The 24,421-nt window shown below is 47.6% G+C and overlaps 1 protein-coding gene and 1 gene segment (V, D, J or C); one reads left to right on the forward strand and one right to left on the reverse strand.

Moving 5' to 3' along the window:
* LOC125116370 (solute carrier family 5 member 4) overlaps positions 1 to 24,421 on the reverse strand; it is a 231,698-nt gene that overhangs the window by 36,651 nt on the left and 170,626 nt on the right. For 6 of the 8 annotated variants that reach the window (XM_047761549.1, XM_047761552.1, XM_047761548.1 and 3 more), the window contains one exon: positions 17,225 to 17,302. The exons of 1 other annotated variant lie outside the window; for it this stretch is intronic. The gene's annotated coding sequence lies outside the window, so the exon portion shown is untranslated. Of the gene's footprint in view, positions 1 to 7,337; positions 7,801 to 17,224; positions 17,303 to 24,421 lie in introns of those variants that run through there. One more of the 8 variants, XM_047761556.1, reaches the window with a different exon arrangement.
* LOC125116377 (immunoglobulin lambda variable 8-61-like) lies at positions 15,869 to 16,450 on the forward strand. The segment is given in 2 exon segments: positions 15,869 to 16,021; positions 16,119 to 16,450. Coding segments are annotated over 2 exon segments (450 nt in total).

Consider the following 24,421-nt stretch of genomic DNA (forward strand, 5'->3'; position numbering starts at 1 on the left):
GGCTAGGGGTCCAATCAGAGCTGTAGCCACCGGCCTACGCCAGAGCCACAGCAATGTGGGATCCGAGCCGCATCTGCAACCTACACCACAGCTCTCGGCAACGCCGGATCCTTAACCGACTGAGCAAGGCCAGGGACCGAACCTGCAGCCTCATGGTTCCTAGTTGGATTCGTTAACCACTGCGTCACGACAGGAACTCCGATGCTGAGCATCTTTTCAGATACCTATTGGCAATTCGTATGTCTTTGGAAAAATTTCTATTCATTCCTTTGCCCATTTTAAAAATTAGGTTGTTTGGCAGTTCCCACTGTGGTGCAATGGGATTGGCAATGGCTCCGCAGTGCTGGGACATAGGCTCTATACCTGGCCTGGCACAGTGGGTTAAGGATCTGGAGTAGCTGCAGCCATGGCATATGCCATATGCTGTGGGGTGGCCAAAAAAAGAAAAAAATCAGGTTTTTTTTGCTTTTGAATTGAAGAGTTCTTTACATATTGTATCTATTAACCCCTCACCAGATATACGTTTTGACCATATTTTCTCACATTTTGTAGCTTGCCTTTTCATTTTGTTGATTGTTCTCTTTGCTCTGTGGAAAATTTTTAGTTCTATGTAGTCCCACTTATATTATTTTTTTCTTTTCTTGCCTGGACTTTTGATGTCATATCCAAAAAAAAAAAATCATTTTCAAGACCATTGCTTTTCCCCTATATTTTCTTTTAGGTTTACAGTTTCAGGTCTTAGATTTAAATCTTTAATCCATTTCCAGTTATTATTTTTGAGTGTTGTAAGACAGGGATCCAAATTAATTCCTTTTTTTTTTTTTTTGGTCTTTTTAGGGCCATACATGTGGCATAGGAAGTTCCCAGGCTAGGGGTCGAATCAGAGTTGTATCTGCTGGCCTACACCACAGCCACAGCGACTTGGTCTGAGCCGTGGCTTTGGCCTACACCACAGCTCACAGCAATGCTGAATCCTTAACCCATTGAGCAAGGCCAGAGATTGAACCCGAGTCTTCATGGATACTAGTCAGGTTCATTACTGCTGAGCCATGATAGGAAGGCTGGTCACTATAGCTTTGTAGTTTAGGTTGAAATCCCAAATTATGATTCTTCCAGATTTGGATCTTCTTTCTCAAGATTATTTTGTCTATTTGGAGACTTTTGTGGCTGGATTTTTTTTCTACTTCTGTGAAAAAATATCATTGGTATTTTAATGGGGATTTCATTGAATCTATAGATTTCTTTGAGTAGTGTGGAAAATATTCTTGGAATCCATAAACATGAAATATCTTCCCATTTATTTATATCTTCTTTGGTTTCTTTCATCAAGTTTTTTTTTTTTTTCTTTTTAGGGCCACCCCCGCAGCACAAGAGGTTTCCAGGCTAGGGTTGAATCAGAGCTGTACACATTGGCCTATACCACAGCCATAGCAATGTCAGATCCAAGCTGCCTCTGTGACCTACACCACAGTTCATGGCAATGCCAGATCCTTAACCCACTGAGTGAGGCCAAGGATCGAACCTGAATCCTCATGGATGCTAGTCAGATTCGTTTCTGTTGAGCCACGTCAGGAACTCCTCATCAAGATTTTATAGTTTCCAGTACACTGATCTTTCACTTTCTTGATAAATTTAAATTTATTCCTAAGTATTTTATGCTTTTTTGATGCCATTGTAAATGAGATTGTGTCATTTATTTCCAGAGAGTTTACTGTTATTGTATAGAAATGTGTTTCTTGTGTGTTGATTTTGTATCCTTCAGCTTTACTGAATTTGTTTATTAGTTTGAACAGTTTTTTGTGGTGCCTTTAGGGTTTTCTAGGTATAGGATCATGCTGCAAAATCAAACAGAGATAATTTTACTTCTTTCCAATTTGTAGACTTTTTATTTCTTTTTCTTGCCTAATTGCTCTGGGTACGACATCCAGTATTATGTTGAATAGAGTGGTGAGAGTGGGCACACTGGTCTGGTTCCTGATCTTAGAAGAAAAGCTTTCAGGTTTTCACCACTGAGTATGATGTTAGCCATGGGCTTGTCAGTTATGGCCTTTATTGCGTTGAGGTAAGTTTCTTCCATATCTGTTTTGTTGAGAGGAGGAGTATTTTTTAATCATTAAAGAATGTTGCATTTTGTCAAATGCTTCTTTTACATATATTTCCAAGTGTGTAGATGGGACCGCAGTCAGTGAGTCAGCCACAGGGCATGGGCTCGCCTTCTTCAAATACTTCTCATTGGATTCCATCTTGGACTCTATCAGGGATTCATAATCTCCTACCTGGATCTCACAACTCCCAAAGGCATTTTTACCCAAGGAGGGCTACCAAATTAGTGTTGCTGAGGGAGGATACTAGCAGGGGACCGCCTATTCCATCATCTTGTCGATGTCATCTCAAGAACCTCCTAGCATTTTGAAGATGTCTTTTTCTTGGTTGAACATTTTCTTGATTGCTGTCAAACTTTGACTATTTTCCATTGCTCCCACAATGTTCTGGGTTTTTGTTGTTGTTGTTTGTAATGTTTCTGTTGGGGAACAGAATCATGGAATGTCCCAGTCCACTATTTTGCTGATCATCTCATGTTGATAATGGAGTTCTGCAGGGTGAGGCATCTCATCTGGTCATTACTGCTCTCCCCCACCCCACCTAGGCTCTGTGGCTTCAACTTGATCCTGGGTCAGGCATTCATGCAGCTTTGTCCTTTCCTCTTCCCTGTAAGCAACAGCTCTGTGCATTTCTCACCGTTTAAATGCAGGACAAGAAGTAAAATTGAAGAAATAAAAGCCTCTTGGAAGAGGAAAATCTAACAGATCCCAATACAGGAAAATAGGAGTAAAGCTAAATTATCTAAACCATAATTTAACACAAAAGAAGTTTTCAACCCAACTGTATCACACTAGAAAATAATTTTAAAGCAAGGCCTTAGAATAAAAGAAGAAAATGTTACCCCAGTGAACCTGGAGTCCAAAACCTTCACACACCATGAGGAAATCCACAAGAGAGGAAGGACTTGTCAAGCTCCCACAAAAGGATACATATTTATAACTTTCTTTTACCAAATAAATTAAGGCACCAAGCAGCAGGTCTCCTTTGGATCATTTTTCTTTCTGAGTAAGGAGCTTCTGTCGGGCATCACATTGTCCTCTACCTTTTGACCCTCTGGGCTCCTGTCCCATTCTGGGGGCAGGATGGAGGTTCAAGGTGCCACATCCCTGCCTTCTGCAGCCTAGGCTGTGTGGCTTCAGCCTCTCTGCACTCCCATGCTTTCATCTCAGGCCCAGGGACAGGGAAAAGGAGAAGGAGGGATCCTAGGCATGGGGACACCTCAGAGATCCATGGGGCCACAGTTCCTGGACATTGACCAGTCTGGGAAAAATAATAGAGTAATGTTATGACGTTATTACTCCAGAAGAGGAGCAGGTTCTCCTACCCTCTCTGGGAGATCTATATAGAAGAGTTGGTTTGAAAACTGTTTTTGCATACATATGGGTCTGGGTTAGTGCTTGGGAATGTTTCCATCCACCCCCTGCATCCTCATCTCCCTGCTGCTGTCACAGTGGCCTTCTATCTGTGATGGCCTGTCATATAAAGCACTCCTCCCCTCCCCACCTACAAGCCTCTCTTTTTCCATTTCTTACCTGCCTAGCCTTTCCCCACCTCAGCACCCACAGCCCTTGGCAGATGCCGAAGATTTCTGCCACCTCCTGGATGTCCCTTGCCCTTAAACACTGCAGAGCTTTTCTGCCTTCTATTTCCTCTCTTTACAATGTCCCTTCTGCTATCCCTTTAGCACTGGAGTTCTACCGCCTCCTGGAGACCCAAATACAGTAAGGGACTGTGTTAAGCGCTATGAACAGTAAGGCTAGGATAGCACTTGACACGTGGCAGTCGTGAAAATAATGTGCACTGCAAGCTCTCACAACCCCAGGATTATCAGGTATTTGGAGGAGAGGAAATTCACCTTGAACTGGCAGGGGATGTTGTGAAACTAATCGTGGGTAATCTGCTTTTGGCTGCTCCCAGCTGGGTGAACCCAAAACTTGAGGGCAGGAGACGTTTGCTCACCATTCTGGGGGAATTTGCAGCTGCGTCCCCCTGAGGAGGGGCATCAGTGGAGTCATGGGTGATGATCTATGAATTATCCAACAGAAGCCTGGGAGCCCTACTCAAGTTTTCTTGAGATTTAAAATAGGTAGTTGGGCTCTGCAGACTTCTGTGGTTTAGAATTTTATTGCTTTGGGTCCCCAAAGGCACTATTAGCATATGATATTATATACATGCAAGCCATATTATATTAGCCATATTATATTATATAATATATGATTTATAACATGTCATCTATATTACAGCATAGCATAGCATACTATACTATAAGAGGCATCTCATGCTGATTCTCTGGCTTCAGGTCAGGTGGTGTGGACTCTCTAACCATCTCTGGGCTGCAACCTGAGGAGGAGGCTGAATTTTACTGCTCAGCATGGACCACAGCCTTGGTGCTTACACAGAGCTTCAGGTCAGGGGGAAGTGAGGCACAAACCCTGAGCACCTCAACCTCACCCAGCACTTCAGGGAACTCACAGAGCACGGTTTGGCCCATGAAAAGACAATGGCTGGGTTCCAAATGACAATAGTATGTGCTATTTAAGAGCATTAAAAATAATATGAGGGAGTTCCCATTGTGGCACAGCAGAAACGAATCCAACTAGTATCCATGAAGATGGGGGTTTGATCCCTGGCTTCTCTCAGTGGGTTAGGGATCTGGCATTGCCGTGAGCTGCGGGGAGCCGAGGAGATGCAAGGACTCAAAAAAAGGACCTTGCCTGATGGCAGAAAAACCTGAAGGCAAGTTCCTAACCAAGGAAGGGAGCTCACCTGAATGGTACATGCCAAAGGTGGGCCTCTGGACAGAATGAAAGCTCACCTGAACGGTACAAGAAGGTGGGCCTCTGGTCAGGATGAAAGCCTGCCTGCACGGTACAAGCTGAGGGCAGGCCTCAGGTTACACAGCTCTCATTTTGATGTTGATGGGGAAGAACTGGGGCTTTCCTGGGAAAACAATTTCCATGTTTGCGCTGGAGAACATGGGTTGTTTCTCAGGTGACCTAGTCTTTCCTGCTGTTTTATTTGTTATTCAGTTTTCCTCAGTCTTTCCTGATTATTTACTTATTATTCTTATTCTCCATTCTTACTTTCCTGGGGTGATTTGTGATTTAACAAGATTACAACAATAATACAATAAAAATTTCATCCCAAAGGACTTTTCCCTATTCATATCCAACTTAATTAATATAGAGTGTTTATCTACTAACTAGTTACAGTAAACTTTAGAGTTAGGATTTTCATGAGGTTCATAGAAGTTAGACATATATTATTCTTGACCAAAAGACACCTAGCTATGAGCTATAGAAGCTTTTAAGTGATATCTAGTTAAGTTGGTTTATATTTTCGCACAGTCTCCCTGCCATAACGCTTTAAAGATAAGCACCAGTCTAAAAACAAGGTTTATGAATGTCAAAGTCTTGTGTCTGTGAACTCTTCAAATTGTAAAGACTGGCTGGCCATGGGATGATTTGTACTGTCTCCTCCTTTCCATGATGTATGTACCTAATTGCCCTTAAATTGTACTCACTAAGTTTAGTTAAGATAGAGATCTTTAAACATGATGTATTGTACCTAATTGCCCCTAAATTGTACCCACTAAGTTTAGTTAAAACAAAGATCTTAAAACATGATGTATAGCTGCTACACCATGTAACAGTTAACCAATGTACTTTTAACACTATGATGTAATGTGTAGGAAAAACTGTCTATATAATCAACCGCTGTTGCCAATAAAGTTTGAGCAGTCCAGTGCCCTGAAAGAAGGGATGAAGAGGCTGTCTTTGTGTTGTACATTCGCTGATGCCATGTCCCTCTCCGATCAGGATGTATACTCCCTGGCCGCCGGAGCTGGCCTCCGGCAACAGTGAGTTATGGTATAGGTCACAGACGTGGCTCGGATCCTGCGTTGCTGTGGCTGTGGTGTAGGCTGGCAGCTGTAGCTCCAACCGGACCCCTAGCCTGGGATCCTCCATATGCCGTGAATGCGGCCCTAAAAAGCAAAAAAAAAAAAAAAAAATTTTTTTAAAAAGCTAAAATAACTGGACCTATGGAATTGGTAAGTATACACACATCACTGTGAATATATTTGTATCAACTTACACACACATTCACATGTAGTAAAAATTGGTATAAAGGAATACAAGATTTAGCTAAGGGAATATATATATTTTCTTTTCTGTTCCAACCGGAAATGCTGGATTCACATGCTCAGAGGGTCCGCCTCTGTGACCTTGAGTGGCTGTTCACCAGGGGCATCAGCCACCAGCCTCCCCTCTTTCTCTGCCCTTGGCACATGCCCTGACACCTGACTCTAGGGATCTTTCTCCCTCTCTGCCATGGAGACCACTTGACATCCTACATACAGATCCAAACAGAATTTGTTGAGGCTACTTTGGCCCAACTTTCCTGTTCCCCTCAACATGCATATAGGATAATTTCCTGTGTGTCCGTGTTGTACCCACTAAATGCCCTTTCGCACACATGAGCAGTGTCTGAAAACAGCAGGCAAAGGTGGAGCTGTAGGGGTGTAGCTGACAGAGACTGACATTAAAAACATGTTAATTTTCCATAGAAATAAAAATCCAGATGTGACAACAACACTGTTTCAGTGGTGGATCTTCTGAGGCCTCTATTCACTCTGCTATCTAAGGAAGTGACACCGGGGGAAAAAATGACGGTACAAAAAGGACACTCTGCTCCACGTGCCAAGTGTTATCGCAGTGACCAGAGGATGTAGTTAGTCCCTGTGGCCAGCAGGGGACACTGTGTGTGATGTCCTGAGAGTGCAGTTGTTCTAGACAGCTGATAAACTGTTCGGCTTACTCTAGGGGATTTGGACAAACTGTGTGCTCACTGATGTGTGACTTTTCTCCATCTGTGATGCCTTCTTATCACCCTGTGATGCCTCCTTATCACCTCATGGGTTCCTGGATCTTGGTTTCCTATTGCTTCAGATTCGAGTCATTTCCTTTCCCTCTCTCGAGTCTTTGCCCAAACCTGGTCCAGGAATGGCTGATAGACAGCGAGGACCCAGAATGTGGATAGAGTAAGTCTGTTCCAGGAGAGTCTGGATAGGGGGCAAGACACAGCCTGTGGGCATAATCCCCACAGTGGAGCTTCTGCAGATAGAGTTCTGATCGTCTCCAACATGCCCTAGAGCCCTTCCCCTTAGCCTTTTATAAGTGGGACATTTTCCAAGGGTTTCGGTGAAGGGGTTCCAGGGGTTACATAGGTCCTACCTTTAGCCTCTCGTCTGCAAGAAGCAGTCCTGTGCCTCGGTGTTTTGGTGTATCTCACACCCCCGTGTCTCGGTGTATCGGTCACTTGGTTAGAAGGTCACCACTTTCTGCAACGGAAGCCTTAGAAATGAGGGCAATTTTGATGCAGTCTTGCATCCACAGCTGTCATCCCGAAGCCCTGTAAATGTGAGGTTTGTTGTCCATCCTCCTACGGACCCAGCTCCAGCCCTACTTGTCTGTAGTCTTGCCACCAGCCTATTCCATTAAGGGAACTGGGAGGAGATCGGTGTGTAGATGCTCTTGGTAACAGGCCCACTGAGCTTGGACCTGACTGTGGTCCCTAAGGCAGTCTCGGAACCTGGCTTGGTCCTGCTCTAATGTGACCTGAGGCATTTTTTGTCCACTCAAGGGCCTTCTCAAGGGACCTGGCACTCAGGTTAACCAAACATGGACTCAATTGCTGTCCTGGAAGTGGTCCCACGATCCAGCTCCAGTTCTGTTTTACTCTGGTCCAGAGGCAGTCTTGCTCAGCCAAGGAGACATGACGGGAACATACTCAAGGACATGATAAAAGGTTTGTTACCTAATAGGCCCACCACTCTTGGCTTCAACTGTGGACTTGGCAACAGGTATGAGTCTGTTGCTGTTGGATGAAATGCTTGTATATGTCTTTTAGGTCCATTTAGTGTTGTTTAGTTTGGATACACTCTTTATGATGTTCTGTCTGGATGATCAATTCATTGTTTAAAGTGGGGTATTGAAGTCCCCTGTTATTTTTATATTGGTATTTGCCTCCCTTTGGTTCTGTTAATGTTTGCTTTATATATCTGGTGCTCCAATGGTGGGTGCATGTAAATTTATGATTATTATATCTCCTTGATGGATATTTTTATTTTTATATAGTGCATTTCTTTGTCCCTTTTGACCAGATTTGATTGATCATATATATATACATATATATCCCTGGATTGAAAAAAATATATATAAAATATATATATATACGTTTGAATGAAAGTATAGTCACTCCTGCTCTCTTTCAGTTACCATTTGCATGTAATATCTTTTCCCATCTTTTCACTTTCAGTTTATGTGTGTCCTTAAATTGAAAGCAAGTCTCTTGTAGGCAGCATACTATTGGATCTTGCGTTTTTTTCATTTAAAAAAAATCCATTCCACCACTGTGTGTCTTTTATTTGGAGAATTTAACCTATTTGCATTTAAGGTAATTATTGATACTGTCTAGTTTCCTTTGGTAATGTCATATTTGCCTGTTTCTTCATGACCCATGTAATCCTGTGTTTGTGTCTGTGCATTTGAAGGTGTAAAACAACTCTTCCAGTCTTTATAGATTCCTTCCAGGGTGAAGACTTTCTCTTGTCAGTTCTCTGGGCTAATGATACTGTCTCAGGATCACAGTCAAGCAGGGTTGGAGCAGGCCATATGGCTGCTGCTGGGTCCACAGTGGAGTCTGCAGTTTGCAGGCCTGGCTTGGGCTGGTATGGATTCTGTCTAATCCCTAGGATTAGATGGGACTGCCTCCAGGACCTCAGTTCATAGGGGTATTGCTGGTGCACGTTCTTGCTTCAGGGTCCAGGGATGTAGGATATCTGTTATCAGATGCACAGATGGGCATGACTCTCTCGGGGTTTCTAGGTGGGCTCCTGTCAGGTCACTGGGCAGGTGGCTGGGCAGGCAGGATTGGCTCCAGATTTCCACTGAGAGGGACTGGAACCCGCCAGGCTCCTCAGGGAGCAAAACTTCCCCTGAGTGTTCATGGAGCCTGATGCCATGGCTGCTTTAGGATCCAAGGTTGGAGCAACATCAGTGGGCCTGTCTTTAGAGGCCCAGTTAGATAGATTGTCTCCTCTGGGTCTCTGGGTGTGCAGGACCACTCTTGGACCACAGTTGAGAGAGGCTGGAGCCAGAATATAAGACTTTTCAGGCATGTGCAGTCAGACCAAGGCCGGAGGGCCTGCCTTAGGGCATGGAAGAACATGTCTCCTGCCTGGTCCCTGGGTGAGCATGACTGGTAGCTAACGGGGGTGAAGTTGGGCCATGGGCCATTGAAGAGTCCATAGCCAGGTCAGGGGTCATTAAGCCTATTACCTGGGGTGTAGGTGGATGTGACGCCTGCTGGGCCCCTTGGTGAAGGGTACTGTTGCAGAACCAAGGTCAAACTAGGCAGTAGTCAATTCCACAGAAGGATTGGATGTTTCTGGGTCTGTAACGGGGACCACAACCAATGAGTCTGCCACCTTAACATGGGCCTTCCTTTTCAAAATAGCACTCCTTTGTCTTGGGATCCACTGAGGTTTCACAATCTCTGACCTGATCCCAAAACTCCCACAAAGGCTCTTTATCTGTGGATAAATGCCAAATAATTGTTATGTCACTCCTCTGTTGGGTTTCTGAACATTAACAATGAACAATATGAAGAGGAAATTAAGAAAACAATTCCACTTACAACTGCATCAAAAAGAAGAAACTACTTAGGAATAAACTCAACCCAGGAAGCAAAAGATTTATACACCGAAAACTACAAAACATTTTTGAAATAAATTAGATATCAGCAAATGGAAAGACCTTCATTGTTCTTTGACTGGAAAGCTTACTATTTCTGAGACGTCATTGTTAACCACAGAAAACCACAGATTCAATGAAATCTTTATAAAGATTCCAATGATATTTTTTCCAGACAGAAAAGCCCATTCTAAAATTCATATAGAATCACAAGAGACCCAGAATAGCCAAAACAACATTGAAAAAAAGAGACAAAGGGAGTTCTCTTGGGGTGCAGCAGGTTAAGGATCTGGGGTTGTCCCTGCAGTAGCTCAGGCTGCTGCTGTGGTCTGGGTTTGCTCCCTGGCCCAGGAACTTCCATATGACATGGGTGTGGTCAGAAAAGAGAAAAAAAGAGTGAATGTTGGAGGAATCATATTCCCTGATTCCAAACATATTTCAAAACTACGTTAATCAAAACAACATAGTGCTAGCATAAAAACATATAGATCAATATAACAGAACAGATAGCCCAGATATAAACTCTCCCACATATGGTCAAATGATCTTCAATCAGCATTTAACGGCAAAAGGAGAGTCTCTTCAACAAACAGTGTTGGGAAAATTGGATATCCACATGCAAAAGAATGAATTTAGACCCTTATATAAAAAATTAACTCAAAATGAACTAAAGACCTAAATGTAAAACCTAGAATTATAAAACTTTCTAGAAGAAAATGTAAAACCTAGAACTATAAAACTTCTAGAAGAAAGCAGGGACTAACCCTCATGACACTGTATTTGCTGACTGCTTCTTGGATATGACGCCTAAAGCACAAGCAACAAACCCCCAAATAGACAAAAGGGACTATGTTAAACTTAAAAACTTCTGTCCCTCAGAGGATAAAATCAACAAACTGAAAAAGCAACATACAGAATACAAGAAAATATTTGCAAATCATATATCTGATAAGAAGTTCATGTACAGAATATTAAAAAAACAGCCACAACCCAACAATGATAGGAACCCAATTAAATAACAAATAATCTGATTAAAGTGGGCAAAAGCGAGTTCCCGTTGTGGCTCAGCGGAAACGAATCCGACTAGGAACCATGAGATTGCTGGTTCAATCCCTGGCCTTGCTCAGTGGGTCAAGGATCTGGTGATGCGGTGAACTCTGGTGTAGGTTGCAGACGCAGCTTGGCTCCCGCATTGCTGTGGCTCTGGCATAGGCTGGCAGCTACAGCTCCTATTCAACCCCTAGCCTGGGAACTTCCAAATGCCACAGGAAGCGGCCATAGAAAAGGCAAAGAGCCAAAAAAAAAAAAAAAAAAAAAAAGAAGAAGAAGAAGAAGAAGAGAGAAGGCTGATGTGGACATGTTTGTTTTTCACAGAGACAAACTGTATGATCTCTAAGACAAGGTCGAGACAAGCACTACAAGACCCGGCTAGGGAAAACGTCCATCTCAGGGAGATAACACTCACTCATGCCTCATGAAACACATCCCACTGGGCCCGGGGAAATGGTATGCCTACCACACACTTGTGTTTTTACAGTTCAGTCTAATTTCTATCCACATTCTGCTATCATTCATGAGATTTCACGTTTGCTGAACTTTGACACTTCCGAGATGATGTCGTACTTATCGCTGAAAAGCTCTCCACCTAAAGCATTGCCCCGAACAGCACTCACATGTCCTTTATACCAACCCACTGTCCCCTTTTCGCGGACACCTCTGCATGAACGCACGCGTGGCACAGTAAACTTTCCTAGACCGAACTCTGGGAAGGGGGCTGCAACGTTCAAAGGTCACATATGCACAGCTCTGTGCCTTCCATGGACCAGGGCTCCTTTTGGAAATGAAGACATCATGGGGTCAAATTCAGCGGAAGCGAATTCCTGCATCTGGGAACCAGACCCTGGATGTGTGGATGGAGTCAGAGACCAGGGCAGCTGAGAACCAGTGAGGCCACAGTCAGGTCACACCCTGTGACCTGCAGGGGGCAGTGTGGGACTGGCCTATGGCCCCTGCACACCTCTCCAGGGAGGACTCTTTCCTCCCAAGAGATGGGCCTCAGGGTGGGGCCTGTGCTCCCTGGTGGGGACTCCGTGGGGGGACCTCTCTGCTGCCAGAGTCCCCTGAGCAGGGACTTGCGTGGTGTCAGCAGGTGCTTCCTCCCAGGGGCTCCCGAGGGGTAGGCCCTCCTCTATTCCCGAGTCTGGGCTGGGAGCTGAGCCCCAGCACCAGGGCCCAGCGAGGGCAGGGCCCTCGCTGGCTGGACCCCCATTTGCATGCGCAGAGGCTCTTCTGTCACTGCACAGGTAGGGACAGGCCTGGGGGCCCAGGGGCCAGTGCCCAGCCTGCATCAGCCCCTGGGGCTCAGAGTCTTGCTGTCTCTGGTGCAGCTCCTGCCCCGTGTCCCCCTTGTGTCTGTGTCTGCAGGGGCCCTCTCCCAGGCTGTGCTGACGCAGCCGCCCTCCCTCTCTGCCTCTCCTGGACCATCAGCCAGGCTTCCCTGCACCCTGAGCGGTGGCTCCAGTGTTGGCAGCTACCACATATCCTGGTACCAGCACAAGCCAGGGAGCCCTCCCCGGTACCTGCTGAGGTTCTACTCAGGCTCCAGTAAGGACCAGGACTCCGGGGTCCCCAGCTGCGTCTCTGTGGCCAAAGATGCCTCGGCCTATGCAGGGCTTCTGCTCATCTCTGAGCTGAAGCCCGAGATGAGGCTCTCCTGTCTCAACTGGCAAAGCAGTGCTCTTCACAGTGACACAGGCAGATGGGGACATGAGAGAAGAATCTCAGCCTGTCAGAGTCTTGTTCTTCAACATTTCCATAATTGAAATAACTCACATGTGTTTAATTTCACATCACTTCCCTACAGGTCAGAATGAGTCTACCTGCTAAGAGGCAGTCAATTTTTCTGAAGACTCAGATGACTATAAACAAACATAAATCAAATAAAAAATATAAGACCATATAAATAAAATAACTAGATTACAAATGTAAATCTATTATATATTATATCAATGTCTGTGATATATAATATAAATATGTTGAGATAAAAATATGAATAAAACATACAAAAAAATAAGACATAATAATAAATCAAATAATTTATAAAAATATCCCTACCTGTGACCATCACCAGCTCGGCTTTGGCCTCTGCTGGCACTTGTGTGTGTGCTATTGGTTCCAGACAGTGTCACATGCTCTCCTCCTGGGCCACCTTTATGGGGTCCATGAACACGTCTCCTTTCCTGACTGGTCTCCCACGGCAGACAGAATCCCTCGTGGGTCCTGGGTACAAACCAGCCCTCGTGGGTCCTGGCTACGATGACAAGGAAGCTGAGCTCCAGCCTCTGTGCCCTGAGAGACCCGGGGGCCTCTGCCACCCCCTGCGTGTCCCTCTCTTGGTCCAGGCTTCGTGCTCCCGCCCTGGACCCTGACACCTCCAGGATGCTGGGTGTCTCCCTTTCTCTTCAGCTTCAACTCTGAGCAGCTCCTCCTGTCCAGCTGAGTCATTAACGGCCTCATCTCCAAGGCTCATGGAGGCCCCGCCACACACGCACTTTCTCCACGTTCACCCCATGGCCTTTCCCACGTTTCCCTCTCTGGTCCTTTGTTTGGGGTGATGTTCCATAGACTGTGAGGTACTTCGAACTCCACCTTTTAAATCCACCCCCCACGAACTTCATGGAATTCTTCAGAAATGAACTTGCTTGATGCCAGTGTGGATGGAGAGAGAGGGAGTGGGTGTTTCTTAGGCCAGAAATGGAGAAAGAACCTTTAGCAATATGAAGGGTCCATTTAGTGTGATAGTCTTTAGGTGTCAATCTCTGCATTGAAAAAATTGCAAAACTAGCCCAAATCAGAGTCCAAAGAAAAGAATCCGCAATAAAGTGTGAATGAGAACCACCGAAGCTATGAAGGATGGGAGAGGTTTTCTCGTGATAGTGTCATATTCTCAAAGCAAACTCATAGATAAGAGTGAAGATGTGGGAGTTCCCGTCGTGGCTCAGTGGTTAACGAATCCGACTAGTAACCATGAGGTTGCGGGTTCCATTCCTGGCCTTGCTCAGTGGGTTAAGGATGCGGCGTTGCCGTGAGCTGTGGTGTAGGTTGCAGACGCAGCTCAGATCCTGCGTTACTGTGGCTCTGCTGTAGGCCGGTGGCTACAGCTCTGATTAGACCCCTAGCCTGGGAACCTCCATATGCCGCGGGAGCGGCCCAAGAAATAGCAACAACAACAAAAGACAAAGAAAATAAATAAATAAAGAGTGAAGACATGCAGAGGGAAGACTCTTCACAGGAGGCCTTTGAAACAAGGCAACGACTGGGAGGGGTGAGGGGGGTGCACTGAGGGTTTGGGAGGGAAATGCTATAAAATTTGGTTGTGGTAATCATTGCATAACTATAAATGTTAATAAAACTGATTGAGTAATAAACACAACACAAAACAGGGCAACCACACAAAACATCCTGGAAGCTTCTCCAGGGAGAAGCAGTACTTGCTGGGACAGCACTGGGGACTCTGGATACCTTCCAGCTTTAAACGTGGCTCAAGGTGGTTACATTCCTGTATTGAGCCCAGGAGCAAAGGGGAAGCCAATTCACACATCAGGGAATCCTGAACTATCACGTACCCAGCCTTCCATTTACCTGGCAGTGGTCATGAGGGACCTGGGAAAGGAATGTTTCAGCCCACACTGCCTGGAGGGGCCCCATTCTACTGCCCTGGGCGGTGACATCAGAAAGATCCACTGGCAATGCCACAAAGCCCTTCCAGGAGGCTGGGGCTGTGAGGTGGGTCTGAGCCCAGCAGGGGAAACCGGGGGACTGTCTTGAGAGCTCAGGGTCCTGGGCCAGGCAGCCTGGGGACACACTCCACTGGCTCTGGCCTTAGTGAGCAGCTGTGTCCTCACTCAGGTGTGACTGTCCTGCCCCTGGGCCCCCAGGAGCCCCACAAGCCCTCGGCTCTGAGGAACACACGTGCCTCTGACATCCTCCTCCTCTGTCACCCAGTCACTGCCCAGCCCTGCTGTTCAGGCAACATCAGGGGGACAATCACACAGCAGAGGTGAATGTCCTTGAGGATGGTGACCTGCATGCTACCTGGACAGAGGATGAGGGACCCTGGGGAGGGACTGTCTGTCTCCACACCAACCCCTGGGCCTCACAAGCAGGCTCTGAGCTCCCCCGCGGGACCTGGATTCCTCCTTCACCTCCTCACTCACTGAACCCGGGTGTCCTGTGGGGGAGGTGACCGGATATGGGTCTGGGGACATTTGCTGTGCCTGCTGCTCCTGTCATCTGGGTGCTCCGGTGGGGCATCCTTTCTTTCTCCAACCTTCTCGCCCTCCTTCCAGTGGCAAGTGTCACATGGTCATGGATCTGCCCTTGAAATGTCTAGATTTTTCTATAAATATTTTTAATATATATGTTAAACTAAAAAAACTGTAAACTCATTTTCTCATGCAAGGAAATACGCCTACAGTAAAATTAAAGTTCCTCCATAACCAGATGCTTCTTAGACAAGGATGCTGTCACCCCAGCCTGGATGTGCAGCTTGACCTGTCAACGACCCCCCAGCCTCAGTTCCTACCATCTTCCAGTGACAGGGTTCAGCACTGGCTCAGGGGATGAACCCAGCCTTAGCAATGTCCCAGCGGACCCAGTGCTGAGGGAGGAGGGAAGCTGAGCTCCCACTGAGAAGACCAGCAGGCCCTTCACTGAGGAAGCAGGAAACAGCCCAGGGATGGGGGAGGGTGGCATGAGCTCCATTCCTGGGCCAGGAGGAGAGGACAGCCCAGCTCCTCCTTCTGCCCTCAGGCTCCAGGGAAGGGACTGAGGACTGAGCTCACAGGAGTCAGGGCAGCACGTTGGGAGAAGGATGTCACCCCCTATCCCTCAGTGTCTCATCCCTGTGCTGTCCTGGGTCTGTGGGATGTCCTTGCATCTGCCCCCTTCAAGACCTCCCCCAGGGAACATCAGGTGACACTGGGCAGGGACTGGCAGGAAGCTGATTTGCATGAAGGCCCTGCCCCCACTCATGGCTCTGGGAGGCATCAAAAGGCCCGAGGGCCCCACCATCCAGCCCAGGAGGCTGAGGAGGCCGCGTCCCAGGAGTGTCCCCACCATGGCCTGGACGGTGCTTCTGATCGGGCTCCTCGCTGTCGGCTCAGGTCAGGGGCCGGGGCTCTGCATCCTTGGGGGGCACCTGCGGGCCACTCTCAGGACCTTGTCTCCATAACAATCCCTGTCTCTCTCCTGTCGTTTTAGGGGTGGATTCTCAGACTGTGATCCAGGAGCCGGCGATGTCAGTGTCTCTTGGAGGGACCGTCACACTCACCTGTGCCTTTAGCTCTGGGTCAGTCACTACTAGTAACTACCCCAGCTGGTTCCAGCAGACACCAGGCCAGCCTCCCCGACAGCTGATCTACAGCACAAACAGCCGCCCGACTGGGGTCCCCAGTCGCTTCTCTGGAGCCATCTCTGGGAACAAAGCCGCCCTCACCATCACGGGGGCCCAGGCTGAGGACGAGGCCGACTACTTCTGTACTCTGTATAAAAGTAGTGCTAATGCCACAGTGATGTAAACCCATGGGGAAGTGGGACCCAAACCTCCTCCTGTGCTCAGAGGGCTCAGCCCTTAGAGGCAGGAGAGGCAGAGGGAGGGTGGGGACGCTCAGCACCACCAGGGCGAGGGAGGCTCCGGCCCCATCTCCTGTCCAGGGGTTCATGGCCAACGGCCTCCTCCAGTCTCCTCGGGGGTGTGGCCACCTCTCCAAGGGGACCCCTCTCTGCCTGTCATACTGGGGAGGGGGCACAGCTCCCAATTGCATCAACCAGCACTGAGCCTCAGAGACCCCTCCACTACCAGCAAGACTCTTCCTATTCAAACAGCACAAACACATATGTCCTCACCATTCATTGGACGGTGCAGATACATTCGTATTAATTTAACATCAGAACGGAAGCACTAGCGGGGGCTTGCTGGAAACACAATTTCTCAAGCTACTGGGTCAGAACCTTGGTTTGGCGTGTGTGAATCTCAGGTCAACAAATGCCCACCAACAATGTAAGCACACCCAAGTTCCAGAGGTGTAACCTCCACCCCTATTGCTATGAAATCACCCTGAGACTTGCCCTGTGAAGTTCAGCCAAGGCACGTTAACATCCCAGGACACAATCATTCCCCCAGGAACACTCAGAACTTCAGAATCCTCAGGAACAGATTCAACATCTAAAGACACGGGGGAACCTCAGACTCGATTTCCAATTATGACTAGAACGTGGGAGGAATCCAGATTAGAACCTCTGCTCTCTAGAGATATACTATGTAGAATTGGCTCTGGGAACCCTGGTAGCACCATGTGCAGACTCACCTGGGGCCAGGACCCGAGGGCAGGGCTGGGGTGCGTCACCTGGTGGATGTTCCCTGAGGCCTCCAGCACAGGCTAGGACTGTGAGGAGAAGCAGAAATATGAAATTTGGGGTTATTTCCTTTCCTCTCTGTAGAAAACGATATTAGAAAACTCTCATGGTGAGGTCATTCAAAATGTGAGGGAAAAGCAGTATTTGCACAGATAGGTTAGGATTACACTCACATGTGTGTAATTACATATCTGTATTTAGATATTCTATGTACATCCATATGCGTGTGCTTCTGTCCATATAATTGGGTTGTGTCAAGAAGCGATCATTTAGTCAAGGTCACCCACCTGGCTCTGAAACCCAGGGTCTCCCTCAACAGACACTTGGGAGGCTGTGCCTCCAGGGCGGAGAAGAGAGGTTGTGTGGCAGCCATGGCTGCTCCCACCAAGGGACACAACAGTCCCTGGGAGTGCAATGCATGCTAGGAGACACGCAACTCAGGGGGGATGCGCCCAGTGGATGCAGATCAGTCATCAGGACTTCTGGGGACAAATGGAGCCGATGGTCTCCCCAGGGTCACCAGAGCCAGGTAAAACACAGAGGGATGAGGAAACTAAATTTACGTCCTATCTATCATGGGCCCATTCTAGATCAGGTTTGCACAATACAAGAATTTGGATTTGGACAGCTTCTATTTTTTTTTTTTATTTTATTTGCTTTTACATTCCCCACACTTGGCCTATGGAGGTTCCGAGGCTACGTATTGAATCGGAGCTATAGCATCCAGCCTATGCCACAGCCACAGCCACAGCAACACAGGAACAAAGCTGAGTCTCCGACCTTCACCGCAGCTCATGGCAACACCAGATCCTTAACCTACTGGGCTAGGCCAGGGATCCAACCTGCAATCCTCATGGATACCAGTCAGATTCGATACCACTGAGCCATGACAGGAACTCCGGAATCGGTTCAGTTTAATCCCATGTGTGCTCTTACAGATATTTAAGGAGTTTATCACTGCAGTTTCAGACCTTCTCAAAAAACACAAAACCAGAATCTGATCTCTTGGTTGGTGGATTTCGTCAAACGATTAAGTTGGAAAGAGTAATGATGTGACACAACCTTTTCAAAGAAAATAGAGAAAGAAAGAGTAATAACCAGTATGTTTATGAGGCCAAGTTTTCCCTAATGCTATAAATAAAATACTTAAAAAAAACCCTAAAAGCCAATATTCTTCATGAATATACACACACACACACACAGAGATTGAAGTATTTGCACATTGAAGCTAGCAATAGAGCAAAAATCATCCATCTAGAAATCCTAGGGTTATTTAACATTTGACAATCCATCAATGTAAATCTCACTTGAAAAGGAAAAAATATATGTGATCATCTCCATAGATGAAGATATTGAGCCGTTCAACACTCTTGGTTTATACAAAATTAAGAAGAAGAAAAAGGAAATGTCTCAGTAAACTCCCAACACAATGGGATTTTCTCAACCTGATCAGGCGCACCTTTGGAAAGGCTATTGAAAAATCACAGGAAAGGTTATAGACAAGGTTTGCCCCAAGATCAGCGACCTGGTCTGGTCCAGAGCAGATCCCAGCATCCGGTATGAGTCTTTGAGGTGACACAGCATTGGGGTAAGAGAGGCAGAGTTGAGTGTGGCAGGGGCTTATTCAACATTTCTCCTCCCTGAGCAGGTGGTCTAGTTTCCTGTCTCAGACCACTTCACTCTGTGCTGTTCTCCCTGAAAACCTGTAACCCCTTAGGACAAGCCTGAGAAAACATCAGGGCAACCCAAATCAGGGGACGTTCTTCAAAACACTGCACCACTGTTGCCCAAAATCCTCACAGATCGGAGTCCTGTCGTGGCTCCGTGGTGAGTAGCCCGATTAGCATCCATGAGGTCCCAGGTTTGATTCCCGGCCTCACTCAGTGGGTTAAGGATCCAGCATTGCCGTGAGCTGCCCTTTCTCAAAGAAGTGAACAACAAGGTAACTGAAATATGGTCACAGACTGGAGGAGTCCAAAGAGTCCTGAATTCCCCCTCAGAGGTGACTTCAAGACAGGCCCTTCCCAGGAGGCAACCTCTGAGCATCACCATCCAGGGCCCCCATCCCAGGAACAACAATGGACCTTCAGGGGGAGGAAACTGGTTTGGATGACTCGTTCCTCCTCTGCGGGGCCAGTGGACACAGGAGACCTCAGAAAATGTCGTGGAAACTCTCATTCAGGAGCTCCTGCTGTGGGGCAAGGGGATCGGTGGCATCTTGCGAGAGCTGGGACGCAGGTTCAATCCCCCTCCCTGCACGGTGAGTTTAGGATCCTGCATGGCTGCCCCTGTGGCTTAGGTCACAACCTCTGGCTGGGATGTGACCCCTGGCCTGGGAAGTCCAAATATGGAGGTGTAACCAAAAAAAGATAGAAGAAAAAAAAAGGAATTCTCATTCAGACTACCTGATCTTGTGATTTCCTGTGAAGTGGTTTCAGGAAAACTCTCTACTTTTTCTACAGTAATTAGTGTTTGACTTTTTTGGGGTCTTTTTAGTTTAGTTTAGTTTAGTTTAGTTTGCTTTTCAGGGCCACACTCGCAGCATATGGAGATTCCCAGGCTAGGGGTTGCATCGGAGCTGCAGCTGCCAGCCTACACCACAGCCACAGCAACACAAGACCCAAGTCCGTGTCTACCACCCACACCACAGTTCACGGCAACGCAGGATGGAACCCAAAACCTCACGCTTCCTAGTCGGATTCGTTTCCACTGTGCCACAGTGGGAACTCCTTTTTTTGTCTTTTTAGAGCCCTGCCCTGGGCATGTGCACGTTCCCAGGCTAGGGGTCGAATCGCAGCTGTAGCTGCTGGCCTCTGCCACAGCCACGGCAACGCCACATCCAAGCTGAGCCTGCCACCTCCACAGCAGCTCACAGCAATGCCAGATCCTCAACCCACTGAGCAAGGCCAGGGATCCAACCTGCGTCCTCATGGATACTCATCGGAGTCGTTTCCACTGAGCCACGATGGGAACTCCTGTTTCACGTTTTATCTTTGATAGGATCACTTTTGACAAAGTGTTCTTCTCTAGGAAAGTATAGGTTTCGTCTAGTTTCTTAAATATTTCTTTTCCCATAATGCACTGACATTCTAACACATGGACTCTCAGAGGACTAACTGCAGTCAGATTGTGCCCTTCCACCCAAACAACTCCCCCCAAGTTCAGTTACGGGCAGGCTGCATATAATTCCATAGTTTTTCTACTCTTGCAAAATGACTAGACATCTAGACTAGATGTACAGTCTAGACATATAAAAATGTCTAATTTATTTTGCTAAATGGCTATTTTTTTTTTTTTTGTCTATGACTAGATCGAATCCTCAACCACAGCAGTGACAATGCCAGATCCTTAACCTACTGAACCACTAGGGAACTCCGTAGGACCAGCGATTTTTTTTTATCACTTTTTTTTTTGTCTTTTTGCCATTTCTTAGGCCGCTCCCGCGGCATATGGAGGTTCCCAGGCTAGGGGTCGAATCGGAGCTGTAACCGCCAGCCTACACCAGAGCCACAGCAACACAGGATCCGAGTCTGGTCTGCGACCTACACCACAGCTCACGGCAACCCCAGATGCTTAACCCACTGAGCAAGGCCAGGGATCGAACCTGAAACCTCATGGTTCCTAGTCGGATTCATTAACCACTGCACCACGACGGGAACTCCTATCATGGTGTTTTTTAAATTACTCAATGAATTTATTACATTTATAGTGGTACAATGATCATCACAATCCAATTCTATAGGCTTTCCATCCCACAACTCCAGCACATCCCCCCAACCCCCATACTTCTCCGTTGGAAACCATACGTTTTTCAATGTCTGTGAGTCAGTATCTGTTCTGCAAAGAAGTTCATTCTGTCCTTTTTTCAGATTCCGCATGACAGTGAAAGCATTTGATGTTGGTGTCTCATTGTACGGCTGACTTCACTTAGCATGATCATTTCTAGGTCCATCCATGTTGCTAAAAATGCCGGTATTTCGTTCCTTTTAATGGCTGAGTAATACTCCACTGTGTATATGTACCACTTGTTCTTGATCCACTCCTCTGTCATTGGACATTTGGGTTGTTTCCATGTCATGGCTTTTGAAAATCATGCTGCACTGAACAAGGGACCAGTGATTTTTAAGGTTCGATCTTTAGGTCATTCTTTGATAAGGTTTGTCTTTTTTTTTTTTTTTTTGCTATTTCAGTGCCGCACCCTCAGCATTTGGAAATTCCCGGGCTAGGGGTCGAATCAGAGCTGTAGCTGCCGGCCAGAGCCACGGCCATAGCAATGCGGCATCCGAGGCGCATCTGCCACCTACACCACAGCTCACGGCAACAACGGAACCTTAACACACTGGGTGAGGCCAGCGATCGAACCCACATCCTTGGGATTCCTAGTCGGGTTTGTTAACTACTGAGCCACAGAGAGAACTCCCTGTTTGTTTGTTTGGGATTGAAGTTATCTTGTATCCAAAAAAAGCATGATGTAGAGTGGACTTTTTTTCCCAAGCAAATAATGTAAATATGTCTCATTTTAAACAGCCCCAATGGCAATCATTCTTGGGTATAAACAGTATTTACCTCAAATGCTCTGCTTGGGATGCTTGATCCTAACAACCGCCACATGACAGGCTCCCTTGAGAACAGACGCTGGCAAAAGACGATCAGACGTTTAAGCAAAATGTTGTGAAGAAGGTCACTAGGCCTGGCTGCCTGCAGACTGGGCCCTGTGCCTGGAGAACAGCTTCCTGGGAGTGAGCCACGTTAGTAAAAAATCTAGGAGTTCTCGCGGTGGCCCAGCAGAGATGAACCTGACTAGCATCCATGAGGACGCGGGTTTGATCCCCGGCCTTGCTCAGGAGGTTAAGGATCCGGTGTTGCCCCACTTGTGGCACAGTTCACAGATGGAGAACAGATTCAGTCCCCAGCCTGGGAACTTCCATAAGCCACGGGGGAGGCTGAAAACAAAAAAACCTACATGTGTGACAGCATTGTGCCAAGAGGGGGGAAATAGTGAAATACCACAAAGATTCCTCAGCAGGACCTTTCAGGAACACCCACAGCCTCACGTCTCTACAGAGAAGAGCCCCCTTCTCCTCAGAGCTGAGGGCCACACGGAAGGAGGGCTCTGGCCTCCCGGGAGGAGCCACATAGAGGAAGGGACCCAGTGTCCTGCACAGAAAGTTGTCACTGCTCTGACTTAATCCTGAGCTCAGAGGAATTTGTGCCCAGGCACAACTCAATCCTGACCCCTGAGCAGATAAGGGCGCCCTGGACACACTCACACAGAGGGCCCTGAGGGAACGGGGGACACAGAACGGGTGCCTGGCCTGGCCCTAAAGCAAGGGACAGTGCTCAGAGCAGGGGGCAGGAGCTGTCCCTGAGGGGCTCTTGGCAACAGGTCACATGCCGTGTCTGGGCCTGGACACCAGGGGGCGCTCGGGGTCAGATCACCTGGGTCTCAGGGGGTGAGAGCTGGGACCAGCCAACAGGAACTGCCTGGTGCCCTTTGTTCAGGGATCCCATCTGGGAGCTCCCCCCTCTGGGCCCACCTGGCCATGCCCCTGCCCACCCCCAGGCCACCCTCAGGCAGAGGGACCTGACCCAGGGCCCACTGAGGGGTCAGAGAGCCCAGGGGGTGAGCGTGGGGCTGTCGTGTCATTTGCATGAAGGGCTCTGCCCTCCCTCAGAGATTGAAGAGGGGTAGGACAGACTGGGGGTTGTTCTGTTTCAGCTGTGGGGCCACAGAAGGCAGGGGCTGGAGGAGGGGGCCCGTGGGCAGCAGGGGGTGCCCGCAGAGTCCTGAGAGTGGGTGCTGGGCCAGACAGGGGCTGGGAGCCCCCAGGGTGCAGGGAGCTGGGCACACTGTCCTCACTGAGGTGGACCCTCCTGCCTGAGGCCTGGTCACCCGGGAGCTCCTGGCCAGGCTCCCTCACCCCCGTGGCTCAGATCTGGGTTCCCCCCTCCCTGTCCCCTGTGGACTCTTGGCCTAGTCTGGGTCAGGGAGGGGCTGGTAGAAGGCGGGGAATCAGAATGAGCCCCAAGGAGGAGCAGGGCTCCTGGGAGAGTCTGCCCAGAGGACCAGCCCAGCCTGTGGGCAGGGGCCCCCGTGTAACCTGTGCAGTTAGGGGTGGGAACGTGAGCATTAGCCCATTACCCACGCGACCGGCTGTGTCTGTTCTTAGGAGGCTTTGTTATTTGTGGTGCTAAATTTATCATTTTCATTTACTTAATATCAACTAAAACCTGTATATCAGAATAAATGACTTTTGGTAACAGTGCCAGTAATTCATCTCGTATTGGAATATGTTAAAATTTTGTTTAGACTATTTTTATAGATATTCAATGATAGTGGCTTGTAATATTCCATAAATGAATTTTATTTACCAGGTTCATTGTAAGACCTTAAAGTGCTTTTTCAAAGTACTAGGACTTTTTATTTGTATCAGCTTTTCATTTTTTTAGGGCCACATCCATCCGATGTGGAAGTTCCCTGGCTAGGGGTCGAATTAGAGCTGCAGCTGCCCGCCACAGTCACTGCAACACGGGATCCAAGCCACATCTGGGAGACCTACACCACAGCTCATGGCATCGCCAGATGTTTAACCCACGGAGCAAGGCCAGGAATAGAACCCGTGTCCTCATGGATACTAGGCGGGTACGTTACTGCAGAGCCACACTGGGGACTCCAGAACTAGGATATTTTTAAACTCTTTCAATGTTTTATAGAAACAGAAAACCACAAGCAAGGCTATGGGACCATGTGTTCTTTGAGGTATTATTACATGCTGCAGTGAAAATGTATATAACACATCTTTCTATGGAGGAATTCCATAAGAAAATTTTCTTTTTTCTAAGAAATCAAACTGTTCACATATTTTCTATAATGGAGCCAATGCTGCATCTTGTTAGAAAACTAAGCATTTTATCTCTATTTTTCTAGAAGTTCTTAGATTGGTTACTTTTTCATTTTCCACAAGTTCCCCTAGGAGGTGCTGTGGACCTGCCTCCTGGGCCCCTGCACAGCTGCCCAGGGAGGACCCTTCCCTCCCAGGAGCCGGGCCTAGGGGCGAGGCCTGTGCTCCCTGGTGGGTCCTCTCTGGCTGGCAGAGTCCCCTGAGCAGGGACCTGCCTGCTGTCAGCAGGTGCTTCCTCCCAGGGGC

This window comes from Phacochoerus africanus, chromosome 15 (assembly GCF_016906955.1).
Source record: "Phacochoerus africanus isolate WHEZ1 chromosome 15, ROS_Pafr_v1, whole genome shotgun sequence".
NCBI lineage: Eukaryota > Metazoa > Chordata > Mammalia > Artiodactyla > Suidae > Phacochoerus > Phacochoerus africanus.